This window comes from Aedes aegypti, chromosome 1, assembly GCF_002204515.2.
Source record: "Aedes aegypti strain LVP_AGWG chromosome 1, AaegL5.0 Primary Assembly, whole genome shotgun sequence".
Classification (NCBI taxonomy): domain Eukaryota; kingdom Metazoa; phylum Arthropoda; class Insecta; order Diptera; family Culicidae; genus Aedes; species Aedes aegypti.
Genome location: NC_035107.1, coordinates 2,323,894 through 2,338,008, shown reverse-complemented (window position 1 = coordinate 2,338,008; position 14,115 = coordinate 2,323,894). Strand labels below are relative to the sequence as shown.

The 14,115-nt window shown below is 41.7% G+C and overlaps 1 protein-coding gene across 1 annotated transcript in view; it reads right to left on the bottom strand.

Annotated features, from left to right (window-relative positions):
- LOC5571578 (tRNA dimethylallyltransferase, mitochondrial) overlaps nt 1–14,115 on the bottom strand; it is a 763,523-nt gene that overhangs the window by 685,808 nt on the left and 63,600 nt on the right. Inside the window, exon 2 of the mRNA XM_021838779.1 lies at nt 13,357–13,494. Coding sequence (XP_021694471.1) covers nt 13,357–13,494 — 138 coding nt within the window. The remainder of the gene's footprint in view (nt 1–13,356; nt 13,495–14,115) is intronic.

Here is a 14,115-nt window from a genome sequence, read left to right as displayed (position 1 = left end):
ATTTTGCAATTGAACATAAACATTATTAATCTTTGAAAGAGGTTTTGGCTTGAAAATTCTTATGGAACGTGACTAGCCACGCTGGGTTAGCTAGTTTATCAATGAAATCATAATCGGTTTTCTGTGCATCGTAATACTATTATTTTCCTCTTATATGGAAATATAAGATCTTACAAAGAAGAACAAAGAAGTTTCGACAAAAACTTCCTGGTCTTCAAACTTAAACAATATTTTTCACATACCAAAAATCCGAATTTTTATGAATGAATTGTGTTTTGGTATACTCAATTATTATACTTGGCTCCAGACCTACCAATCTTTGACCATTCTAAACATTGTTCCTTACTCGTGTGAATTATAATTATTTTGATGGCTTTTTTGTTATAACACCATCGTGCAATAATATAATAGTCGAACGATACTGTACACAGAAAACCGATTACGATTCTATTGATACATTATAAAGATATAGCATGTACAAGGTGTCCACTTTATATAATGAACAGTCCTTAAGTAAGTTCTACAATAGAGAATGTGGCTACTCTGGTAGGTGATAAATTATTATGAATATACATTAAACTTGTTCAACATACGATGATTAACGCTTTACAGGAGACTTGACTGTATATCTTTATTTTGCTGGGGATAACACATGTTCACATGTTTATCAATAGCATGAGCAATCATGCATATGAAACGTAAAACCACATCGACTTTGGTTACACATCAATTCAGTAGTGAGTTTGGAGCAGTAGATACATAATGTGCTAGTCGATCCGATGATTATGGTTCGAATCTGGTTTGCACCGTTTCGGTTTTTGCGTATTTCCATACTTACAATACATGCACTTAAAAGACATATGTGTGGAAGTTTTATTTTTTAATACATGTGTTGGTGATGCACGCACATGAAAAAAAAAATACACATGCGACATCAACCAGGATCGATCCATGGTCATGAGCGTGAGAACCAAATACTATACCACAGCACTAAACCCGCTTGTTGGTATGCGTGGTGCAAAAAGCATATCAAGTTGTACTTCCCCATTAGTACCGTAAAAACTGCTCGACTCAATGACCGGATTATCTGCCTATCAATAGACGCTCAAAAACGTCATGTCGCTCAGAAGAACACTTTTCCGCCATCAAAAGACGCAGAAAACGCCTTTAATGACGGTTTCAACTTTTGGGTGTACTTAAGAGAGTTGTAGAGATCTCTCCTTCTTCTTAACATGGCATAATAGAATTTTCGATGTGAATGTGATAGACAGATATCAATGAGTTATCAGTTCTTTGTTATAAGGGATGTAACTGAGAATGAGAACAAGAATATTTTAGTAATGGCAAGGGACATATTCGAGTACATTTTATTTTTGATAAGACAATCGACCCCGTCATATTTGATACATTACCTATTTTTTATCTCTCAAACTGTATTGACTGTTTAACGAGAAACTTGCGACGATCGACGCGCCACCATAATTTATACAACGGAGGGTATTAGAACTAACTTGGAGGTTAAAATCACCTTCAAACACTAGCGATTTTGCGGTGGGATGTTGACGTTTGATCACGAATAACATTGCACAGATTATAGCAACAGCCATTGATTAGGTCCTGTTGCAAGGATATGGAAAAAGGTTTGTATCAAACCAAAAGTTTAATTAGCAGCATATACCAATAGGGTTACGACTGTTTATTTTGATCTTAAACGCTAACAGTTGGCACCAGCGGCATAAAGTACAGACAACCTTTCGAACATTCAGTTTCTCTCGCTAGCCGTCGTGTTGATAAAAACGGAACGTACCTGTACTTGTTTTCTGTTTATGTGTGTCTGTTGATATAATTTAGTACATCATGTTTGATTTCAATTTTGTAACCTGCTTAACCTGAAGCAGCGGCATTTGCTATTAAGCTGTCAATCGTTTCTTCGACGCGCTCGTTGATGATTTCGATGATTTGATCTAGTATCATCCGCTGCAGCCGGTTCTGGACCACCTGTAGCTTCTTCTTGTGGATTTCGGCGCACGTTCTCCACACTGGCATTGCGTAGTTGACCACCGGCGTGATGATTGCCTTGCAGACAGCCAACTTGTTTCGTTGGGACAGCCGGGACTTCCCGGATATTAACGGAAAGAGCGATTTCAGGAGCCCGATGCACCTGTTCTTCAATTTGTCGGTATGTGCACTAGACTGATGCAAATTCTGAAGTTTTTTGCTCCCCTATGCTTAAACGGTGTCAAATATGATGAAAATCATTCTCCCAAAATTTGAAGTGATTTGGAAGAAATTTGGTTGTGCACACGCCATTTGAAGTTTATATGGAAATTACTATGGAAAAACCAAACCTTTTGTGTTCAGTCCTCTATCTGCTCGTCATAATAATATATGAAAAAGCAAACACCCTCTTCTCATGCGATATTCTTCCAGCTACAACTTTGCCGAAGACCACATTTTGTTGGGACGTAAGGATAATTTGTTATTCTTGATTCCAAAGTCTAAACCATGCTGAGATGATCATTTAACTACTTTCAGAGCAACACTGCTTTTTTGCTGTAGAACATAGTAGCCTGGATTACTTTGATCTATTCTTCCCGCCAGGAGCACCACTGTTGCCTGCCGAATAGTTGGTGAAGCTTACTGAAGGCAAACCCACTTTATGATGATGAATTACAATTTTTCCTGACGTCCAATCAAAATGTGGTCTTCGGCAAAGTTGTAGCTGGAAGAATATCGCATGAGAAGAGTGTGTTCACTTTTCCATAAAATATTATAACAAAGAGATATAGGGCTGAACACAAAAGTTTTCCATAGTAATCTCCATATAAACTTCAAATGACGTGTACACAGTCAAATTTCTTTCAAATCATTTAAAATTTTGGGAGGATGCTTGTTACCATCACATAAATCGTTTAAACATAGGGGAGCAAAAATTTCGAAATTTGCATCACTCTAATGTGCACGGTACAGTCGCTTGTAGTCCATCGTTAGGCCGAGATAGTTGACCTCATCGGACCATTTGATGGGGCAACCGTTCACTCGAATGGAGCAATAATGCGACGGAAGCAGTTTGGGCGAGGGACGGTGTCGAAACAGGATGGCTTGGCACTGCGACTCGTTGACCTTAACTTTGCAGGCGGTGAGGTACGCTATGTACACCGTCACACCTTGCTGAAGCCGGGACCGGTAGTGAGTGGGGTGAGTTGATACTCGGTGAGTTGACAAGGCACCTGCCAGATGGATTCTAAACGATCTGTTAGTAAGGTAGCTTCTTACCATCCTAGTTAGGTGGTCTGGGACGTTTTCCTGCACCAGCTTATGGATGAGACCGTCGTGCCAGACGTTGTTGAAGACCTTTTAAACATCCAGGAGGACCATGGCCGTGTTGTTGGAAAGCGCCATGTTCCAATGGATGATATTCTCCACTCGGACTAGCTGGTGGACGGTGAGGTGTCCTTTTCGGACACCTAACTGTTCGGGGACGATGATTTGATGCTCATCGATGTGTGCCATCAATCGATGGAGAAAGACGCTCGAAGAGTTTGCTGACTGCCGACAACAACAACAACAACCGGTAGCTCGTGGGGGCTGTTGGGTCCTAGCCGGGTTTCAAAATAGGGATGAACTTCCCTACCTTCCACCTGGCCGGGAAATGGTTCAGTTGGAAGCACCTCGTGAAGATTGCCGCTAGAAAACGGAACGCCTTGCCTGATAGTTTCTTCAAAGCCAGGTTGAAGATGCCGCCATTTCCTTCATGTTCTTTCCTCGCTCCACTGCTGAGCGTACTTTGTCTTCGTTGACTTGACCGGTGAACGGTGAACGAAGCGCCATCGACTTCGTCCAGTCGAATGATGGTTCGCCGCACCGTGGCTTCGTGCGGGCTAACTATTTTCGCACCGAGATTGTGCCCTTGCACGAGTTTGCCGGGGATAGCGTCAGCCTTTTCCGGCGGAGATACGAGAATACCACCGACGTCATCCTGCAGGGGTGGTACTGCAGTTGGCCGTTTCGTCGTGAACCCGAGGTGAGGTGGTCGGCAAGGACATTGCCGTTTCTGTTGCCGGTGTGGTTTCGACTCAGGGTATGACGAGCGTTGAGGTCTCCGGCTACCACAAAGCCGGTTCCGCTGGTGAGCTTCTCGAGGTCCTCCGAGAATTGAATATGTACACTGTCGAGGAACGTAGACAGCATACAGTACGATGTCACCACTGCCTGCATGGATTTTCATCCCGATTGCCTCGATGACAAATTTCGTAGCGGATGCCCTGCTCGATCCGGACAGCCACTCCGCCTCCGCCACTTGGGATACGCCGATCGAGTCGGACTATGGTGTGTGCCAGGAGCGAGAAGTTGATCGATGCGTTAAGCCGGGTCTCAGTGATCACACCCACATCGATGTTGTATTGGGCAAGGGGCCCTTATAGAGCGAGCATTCCAGTTGGCTATACGGATTCGGGGCTCAATTGACCCCATATTTGCACATCATATAGCTGAGGACGTTAACTTGATCCAATCGATTTCTGCATCGGAGCAGCCGGCCACGGAACTACGTTAAGATACTCCACAGCTCGGCAGAACTGTAGAGGACCTCTTTGTTTCCCTCGGATGAGGGATCGATGCGGCGTGGGTAGTTCCCGGTGTTAGATGCCAGCTGGCTGTCAGCAGCGATTAATGATCCGGCGGCTGCCAGGCTGTTGAGCAGCGCAGGGAATGCCTCCGTGTTCATAAGTCGAATACGGGTGTACTCGGGGCAGCTACGGTCCGTAGCCGGGTGGTTTCTGCCGCAGTTGGCACATCGCTACGCCGCGGTTTCCTTTGTCGGGCACTTGTCGATGTCGTGGTGTTCCTCGCAGCAATTGCAACTGCTCTTCAGGTGGCAGTTCCGGGTGCCGTGACCTGTATGAAGGCAGTATTACCGTGGTGACCACATCGTAACTAGCTGGCAACGAAATAAACAGCTGGCTCACCAGGTCGAGCTGCGTAACCGTGACACCGGCGTTCTTCAGCTGTCCTTCCAGCTCATCAAACCGACGGAAATGGTCCACCAGGGGGGTTCCTTCATCCATCCATCGAGCTGCAAAACCTTTTCTAGCGTAGGTATTTGCCAACGATGTCCACATCTCTTTTGCGGTTTGCTTGTCGCGAATGTATTCTAGATGGCTGTCCGCAACTTATGCCACCAGAAGCGCTTTCGCTTTTTCGTCCTTCTACAAGAAAGCGGTCCTCGCTGGTTCCTCCGCCGGGGTGTCCTCCGTGATGGTTTCCTTCACTGTATGCGCCGAAAGCTGGGTCTCTACTTCCACGGGTTTTAGCCTTTACTGGCAAACTGCTTTCTTCGCACTGGATACCTTGGGGCTGAAACGACTTCGAGAACTTTTCACTGGCTCCGAAATAACTTTTTTGGCGTATGACGTGACTAGGCCGATATCCTGAAGAGAAATACATGGTAACACTATCAAACTGGTGGTCTATTAGGAACTGAATTTTGTGCTGGTGAAAAGGGGATATTTATATCGGAATGGTTGCTATTCAGTAACGGTCATAGCAATATGGTAACTAACTGTACATAAACAGTTATAGGTCATTGCACTGTTTTGATTTGGTATGGGATTTTGACGTTTACTGGCCTTGTTGTTTACAAAGTTCAAGTTAGAGTGAAAGAGACAGAAAGATTTTTGTGCAGAGCCCCATATACAAATTCAAATATTGCTGAGTTGCTTTGATTTCAACAGTTTCGGAGCAAGAAACAAGGTAAAACATCTTTTATGAACAGTAGGGAAAGGAATTTGGAATAGATCAACAAATAATACCTGAAGGCGCTTTTCAGATATTTTACATATTTGAATCCAATGCTTAAAATGGCAGAATTTTGTTTTGAGGTGATCCATAATTGTTGCAAACAATCAGTTACTGGTCCATATTATGGATCACTAGTTGGAACTGCTAATATTCAGTATTCAGAATCAACATTCATGAAAAATGTTTTCCAGCGATGAATCTATACTGAATCTAAGCGAACGAGCAATGACTAAGCTATAACATTTCACATTTGAGTTTTATCACCTTAGAAAGCTTGTGAATGCTGCTTGTTACAAAAAAAAACGAGTATATAATGATAGTTATTGTAGGGAGTAGAAGTTACTAGCAGAATTCTTGAAGCGTTTCCTTGAGAAATTTGAGAAAAAATTCAGAATCAGTGAAATAGTCTTTGAATGTTTCTTTGCTGCTGCCAGCCTTGCCTGATTGTAATCGTGGATAAATTCTAGAAGGAAACCATATGGAAATGGCTGTCAGAATAACGAAAAATTAACGTACTAATTCTTGTAGGGTTTTTGTTTCGCTGAAATTCCTAAACGAATTTCTTCAAGAGCTCAGGAATAAACCTTAGGATTTCTTGGAAAAACTGTAGAAATCGGTTGAAGAATACCTAGTTGATTTTTTTTCTGATTTTGCTGCTTATCAGACGCTTTGAGCTTGGTAAGCTCAATGCAAAAAGCAGGACTAAGGTCAGAAAGATTTGTTTTATAATGCGTTAAAACGAGTTAATTGAGCTGATTCAAGATAGTTCCTGAATGTTTTTATGATATTGCTGCTTATGGGATGTTTGAGTTTGATAAGCTCAATCCGAAATAGCAGGACTAAAGCCAGATAGAGTTATTTGTGAACCATTATATTAAAGTAATTGATATGCTTTGACATAGTTGTTGAATGTTTTTCCGATTTTGCTACACTGCCGTGAATCGCAAGTCAGTCCCATCTGTAAAAAGTAGGCATTGAGAAAATGGGCTGTGAAGTTTTCAAACTCGTTTTCCATACGAATATTAAAAAAATTCCAGAGGATTGAAACATGTTCCAATCTTAATGAAACTTTCACAACTTTCTTTTCACTACGACATCTTTCCGAGAAAAATATAAAGATGATCAAAACAAGTTACATTTTTGTGTCCCACGGTGTGAAAGTCTGTAGTGGGACTGATATGCGATTACTTTTCATTATGGGACAATTTGACTTGCTGTTTTTTCCTAATTTTTCCGAACAAATCATGTTATTTTATTAGTGCAGCAGAAAGAGCATTAGAAAAGATGTTGAAAACTTAACTCAACTCAATTTTGACGAAAATGCAGATGGGACTGACTTGCGATTCACGGCAGTACAAGCCTGATAAGCTCAATCCAAAGTAGCAAAAGTTAGAAGACAGAGTTATTAGTTATTAGTAATTGTTAACTGACAGAAGAGATAACTATTTGATTTTGTATTTTATGAAACACCTTAATTTGATGTTAACCCCCCCCCCCTTTTTGAATTGTATTCTTTTTGATTTTCATTCAAACCTTTGTCACTAACACACATGAAAGAATGAATGTGAAACGCACAGAACTGAAATAATAAAGGGCGAACACGAATTTCTTGCGACACCGAAAATGTCATGCCAATTTTCTTATAATGTTTAGAATCTAATCAAAATTTTACGGTAGTTTTATACATATATTTATTAAAAAAAAAGAAAACTTAATGGAGCCTTGAGTGAAAAATTGAAGGCATTTCCGCTTGATGCCAAATCGTCAAAGTCGTCTTTACAGTGTCATCCGGTACCAGTTCCTCAGTTTATTTTTTCCATTTTCTTAACATGTCCTTCTTGTCTTTGACTGTCTCCTTGCTCTTCCGAAGTTCCCGCTTCATTATTGCCCAGTACAGCTTCACCGGGCGCAGCTCCGGACAGTTTGGCGGATTCACGCCCTTTGGAACAAAATGGACAGAATTGGCCTCATACCACTCCAGGACACTTTTAGAATAGTGGCATGATGCCAAATCTGGCCAAAATAGCGGAGCTTCGTCGTGCTGCTGCAAGACGGCAAAAGGCAAGAGCAGATGGCCTGCCAAATGAGATATTTGGAGGCGAACTTCGACATTTACATCTTCTTAAATTTATCGTCCACATCGAACTCGCTCTTGCCGGTGAAAAACTCCAACCTCGGAATTTGCTTAAAATCGGTTTTTACATACGTTTCGTCATCCATCACATAGCAGCCATATTTTGTCAGCATCTTCTCGTAGAGCTTCCGTGCCCGAGTTTTAGCCGTTGATTGTTGCCGCTCATCGCGGTTTGTGAAGTTCTGTACCTTGTATGTATATAGTTCAGCTCTCTTCTTTGCATTCTGGACGTAGCTCTGCGACATTCCGATCTTTTTAGCCAAATCACGGCTTGAGACGTTAGGATTTGCTTTAATCATCCGCTTCGCCATTCCCTCCGTCTTTTTGTTCTCCGGTCCCGGTTTTCTTCCAGCTCCTTTGCCGTAGTCTAACGTCAACCGCTCCTGGAACCACTTCAACACTCTGGAGACAGTTGAATGGTGACTGTTCAACATTTTTCCCAACTGCCGGTGCGACAGGTCAGGAAATTCCAGGTGTTTGGAAATAATTTGTTCTCTCCACTCGCGTTGGTTTACCTCCATTTTCGTTTAATCGAAAAACACGACTTCGAGTTTGACAGCATGTAAACAATACACATCAATGAGAAAGTGTGCAAAATTTGGTTGATTTTTATCCAATGATAGAAAAGTTATGCCCTGTTGAATGTGTCGCAATAATTTCGTGTTCGCCCTTTAATCCGGGCGTTTTTTTTTTATTACCCGAAGTATCATCGCGAGTGCCTGAATAAAAGTGTCCATTTTCGATCGAAGGCCGGTTTCCGAAATTTTGCTTTGCGGTCTATGGCCGGAATCGGATAAAAGTTCCTAGATTTAATAGTAATTTTATCATGTAAATTGACATATTTCGAGATAGTTGTTGAATTTTTTTTTCTGATTTTGCTGCTTTTGAGCAGGAGAATGTACAGAATAGATAAACTTGAGGAAGTAAATTAATTTGGACTGTAAAAAACTTTAATAATCAGTGGTTTTGAGCGAGTGTGTAAAAACTGACAATGAACACGTGAACCAATGTGTGTGTGTGCGGAATCTGTGATCAGTTTTGAAACGGATTTACGCGATGTCGGATGTGTTGAACATGAAGTGGGTGCGCGTTTATTGCCCGACAAGCCAAATTTACGACAGTTATGCCAAAAATATTATTATTTTACGGTAGCTGAACGTCAAAATAATCTATAATTGTTAGCGATCCGTAAGTGCATGATTCTGCTATATGCTCTTCTTAATCATGATCAGATAGACAAGTATGTTTTTATCAAATAAACAGTCGTTCAATAGATCAATTTTCAAAAAAAGTGTGCTTATTTGCATTTTTATTTTTATTTGGACCTTACCATACTGTAAATTCACACACCAAATTGTTATTTGCTGAAATTTGTTGAGCTCGGTCTTTCAAATTTAACTGATATTGAGCTAACATATTGTCAGTTTCTTATCTATATTTACGAGATGATGGACAGGGCTAACCCTAAGCTTGTTCATCTCCGAACCAACGACTTTACTTCTCTTTCGAAGGAAGCAACCAATATAACTTTCCAATCATGAGTGACTAGGTCCACGGTTTGAGAGGAATGTGTTCTAACTAGGGTTGATAATACTCCTCAACATCATCAGAGTTCGGTGACAGACTCTAGAGCAGCGTGCTGCCTTTTCCTCTTTGCGAGGGAGCGAAAAAATGCTAAGCAGAGAGGTAACGAAAACCAAGCGAGGAAGATGCAGCACAAAACACAATAGAGCAAAATTCTATCATAACAGAGTGCCATCACAACTCCGCGAGGACTATCTTGTTCGGGCGGAACACTCAAGAGTTCTTTTGAAGGGGGGTGACCCATTTCGCATAAGGATGTTTCGCATACGGACGTTTGGCATAATGGACGTTTCGCATAAAGCAGTTTCATATAAGAACAGGTAGCATTTTAAAGAAGGCATATAATTCTCTTTATGCCAAATGTCCATTATGCGAAACGTCCACCCATAAAGTTGCGAAACGTCCTTATACGAAACGTCTTTATGCGAAACGTCCCTCCCCCCTTTTGAAGTGTGAGTAAAGGTGAGCACCGCAACAAAAGAGAAAAAGAGTACCTGAAAAATTCTTTGCATTTTCTTGCACTCTCACTCGAATCGCTTGAGGATCTGTGTTGAAAATTTTGAGTTAAGTTTATACTCCTCAGAAAATCGACAAAATCGACTCCTCTTTACATCGCAGAAGAGTTTCTATCAAGCCTGGTTCTAACTGCTACACCAAGCATGTACCCAGATATTTTTTAATAACGAAGCATTAATAGCTGATACTTTGCTTTTGTTTCGTAAGATCTCATGACATTTCTTTGCCGACTATTCGGCTGTGGAAATTAATATAGATTTGGTTTTCTAAATTAAGTGTGTACGTTGTACATCAGAGCGTATGATCAGGTGTTATTGTTTATTAGACCAATCAACGACAACTGCATTTTTTTTATCTATGAGCTTTTGACGTTTCGCTATCGGAGTGACCGTTCAATGGATTACCTGCTTTGCTCTTGCCCACAGTTGATCAGCAGAAGTTTTCTCATTTCATTTTGTATGGGGAAAAGCTTCTAACTTCACTAACTGTACTAATCGAAAAAATATTTGGTAGGCGTGATAGTCATTACCATTACGTACAACCGGTATAGTTCCCAATTTTGAGAAATAATTCGTTAGATGCATTTCGCCATATATATATTTTTCGCGTAACCTTTTAGCGATTTTTCGTGCATAGACACTAGCGCAAGTGCGTTACTATGTGGCGAGTAGCGAATCAGGACATGCATGTAACCCATTATAAAAAAATCTGATAACACTTACATTGTAAGTTTACTCTTTGTTGATTAAATGTAAGGTCCTTCAGTAAGCTTTCTAAGGACAAATTTAACACTTTTATTACATAAAGTACAAACTATGGCAGAGTACAAGGTGTACCTCGGTTATTATTTCAGAATTTCGGTTATTCATCGACTTGAAAAATCATCCAGAAAATCACACGAAATTGCAACGAAAATAGTGGGAAAATGTTTTTTTAGTATTATTTACGAATTTTCTCTGAAAAGCACCTAGAAAGTACACACAATTCCTCCTTACTCGATATCCAGTTAGAGAACAATAGTGAAAGTTGGTTTTCATGGCTACATCTATGTTCCTTTGGATCGCATTATCACTTGATGTGTGTTCTATAACTCGATGATCCCATCTATATCGAATTATGGAGAGTTTACTGTACATATATAAGCGTTCATATACATGTTCTATTACTTCGGGTGAAAAATTCGTTCCAAAACACAACATTCTTCCAAATCGAGGATGGTGCATTTTGCCCACAATGTTCCAATTACTCCCATCTCCCCCTACATAAAGTGGTGCCATCGAGTCATCAAAAAGCGGGTGACTGGACTCGGACATTCCTTCGATTCCCGCAGTCACCGAAGTGCTGCGACTGCTGCCGATGGAATTCAAATTCCTTTCTTTCGCGTGAGCTTGCTCGCGAATCACCAACCTGTCTCTCCGAGGCCGATCGCGTTCCGTCCTTTCTCATTTTTCCTCCCGCGCGATTGATTCGCGAACGGATTGACCGACCGCCCGTCTCGATGGTGAAATATTTTCGGAATTCCCCAACCGCCGCCGTTGCGAAGCTGTCTTTTATCGGTGATTTCGCTTTGGCACATTTTCGCCACTCTTTCACCGCGCAGCACTTCTTCGAGTGCGATTTGCGAGGTACTTCTTTTCGCGATAGACGTTTCGCGATTTGCCCATTCCCCTTTGGCGTTTGCATTAACTGAAATCCAAGCAGTCCGTGGTGCTGTCCGAGTAGATTTGCGAATCAAGCACTAGAACGGCACGGCCTACTACTGAGTCAGTGCTTGCTGCGAAGCAGCATATGGTATCAATCTTGTTTTTGGTGATTTATGGCCTTTGGGTTTAGTGGCCGCACCGCGCTAGGACGACAGCTAATCTAGTTTCATTTCGGTACATCATCGGAGCTCTGGCTGGCTGGTAATGATGATCTCTGATTGTGGTGGGGTTTGGCGGAAGAACCACATGTAGCGCTGAGTGTTCCTCATTATGTGCTACTTGTTAATTTTTTTATCTGGCATTATAATGTAAGAACGCGGACGATAACTACCGCCAAATTTATGATCGTGGTTTGTCACGGTATGAAGCCACAGTATTTGCGAGGGGTTTGACTGCGGCTTTCTCATGGTAAGGGTAAGACAACTTGAAAAATGTTGTGGAAAACGCTTACAAGTTCGCTGAGGTTTCGTTGGTCGAGTTAAAAAGCAATTGATCACGGGAATTCCAGTGTCTTGACATTGCTAGTTCATTACATGACCAATTTGAATTAAGAATTTGAATTAATTCCAGCTCCTTAAGCATGATCCTGGAGTTTAGCTTCACCGTTCCCAACGGATATAAAACGTATCCCAAAGAATTGTAAGTTATGGTAATTGCAAGATTTACAACTCAACTTCTAAAGGCTTACTGTAAAATGTTTCCTCAAGTATCACCTTTTATAACCCTGCATGACTCCTCAAACCATCATTCAAAACGAGATGTAAATTGGAAACGATAAAATGAAACTCGCTCAGCTCGGAAAACTTCTCTTTCGCGCAAAGATGCGGCATCAGGCATTTGTCATCATCGCCAACTGTGTGCGACAGGCAAGAACGAAGGAACACACGCACCCAGTAGGCGCATCTCACGCCGCAACGTTATGCAACGAAAGCATCGATAAATTTTCTTTTGGCAAGGCCAACTACATAACTACATAACCCCCGATCTGGATGACTCCTTCTGGGATGGTCGAAGTGTCGGTCGGTCGCCCAGTGACGAAGCGCTGCTGTTAATGCACTGTTTAATGGATTATGCAAATAAATTTTGCCCGCCCTCCACCTTGTGCACTCCCTGATAGCGAGCATATCGGTCGGTAGGGAAGGGTGTAGAACCTCTTGAAGTCTTGAGTACTCACTTTCCTTGAAAAATTTCAATTTCATTTAACGAGATTCGTTTCGCATCGGTTGGAGCAGAGTCAGAATGGGAGCGATAGGGTTGTAAATGAAGTTTCGTTTGGGAACCCATTCAGAGGAAACGAAAACCTGCTGATATGCAACCCTATTCCGGGCATATCTTAAGCACTCCCAGAAGAAAGAAGTCGGAGCAGATGAAGTTTTTTCGAGCAGGCAAATGCAGCCGGTAACGCTTGAAATTAAACTTTTACCTACCTTGCAAACGGCCCACCACCGGCTACTGACCACACACGTACCTTATATTGCTGCCCGGCACGCGAAAAGTCCCGGCCCTGCCTGGTCCGCTTCGTTCATGAATGAGCTGAAACGTTGCTCATTTTCCGCTGTTTTACGCGAATAAAAACCGATTACACACCCATCTAGTATGGGAGGCTTTGGAAAAGGATACAATTGGCAGTGCTCGCTCTCGGAAGTGGATCACCGTAAAGGCCTGATCCGGCGTGGCAACATCCAGCAGGTGATGGGGGGCCTGCGATTGCTCTTCTTTGGTCGCTTTCGCCGTCACAATGTCCAGATCACGGTAAACCTGTCCGTCGGGGAGGAAAAGAAATGGGAAATGGACGATGAATAAGAATTATTATAATGCTTCCAAGAAGAACGATTACCGAACGAATCATTCCGGATCGTTAAATAATCATTGTTTTCGGTTTCAGTGTCGCGCATCGCAGGGAGCAGGGTTGCCAACTTCAAATGGCTTTGTGAAACTAGATAAAATGTTTTTACTTTTGATTAACAATAATTGACGTAGTTCAACGGTTCAATGTTTTTCACGGCCTCGAAGAAGGGAAGGAATGTTAGTTAGACATCCATTGTAACTAGAGACTATACCTCTGCTTCTCCACAGTTTTCATGGAACGGATATTGGGTTAGTGCGATAGAGTAAGGATGTAGGAGTCATCTATGGTTGGTGATGATCTATGCTATATTCACGCCTAACGTCATTCTCGATATTTGTATTTGTAGGATTGAATTAGACGATATGAAACGTTACGGAATTTTCTTCAATCATGTTTCATCGATAGAACTTTAGTTATCTTTATGAATTAAATAAAAAGTGCCAAATAAACATTATACATTGACAAAGAAAAATAAGCCTTTATCAATCTTTTTCGTAAATCTGGGTAGAGATATTCTGGTACAACTTCTG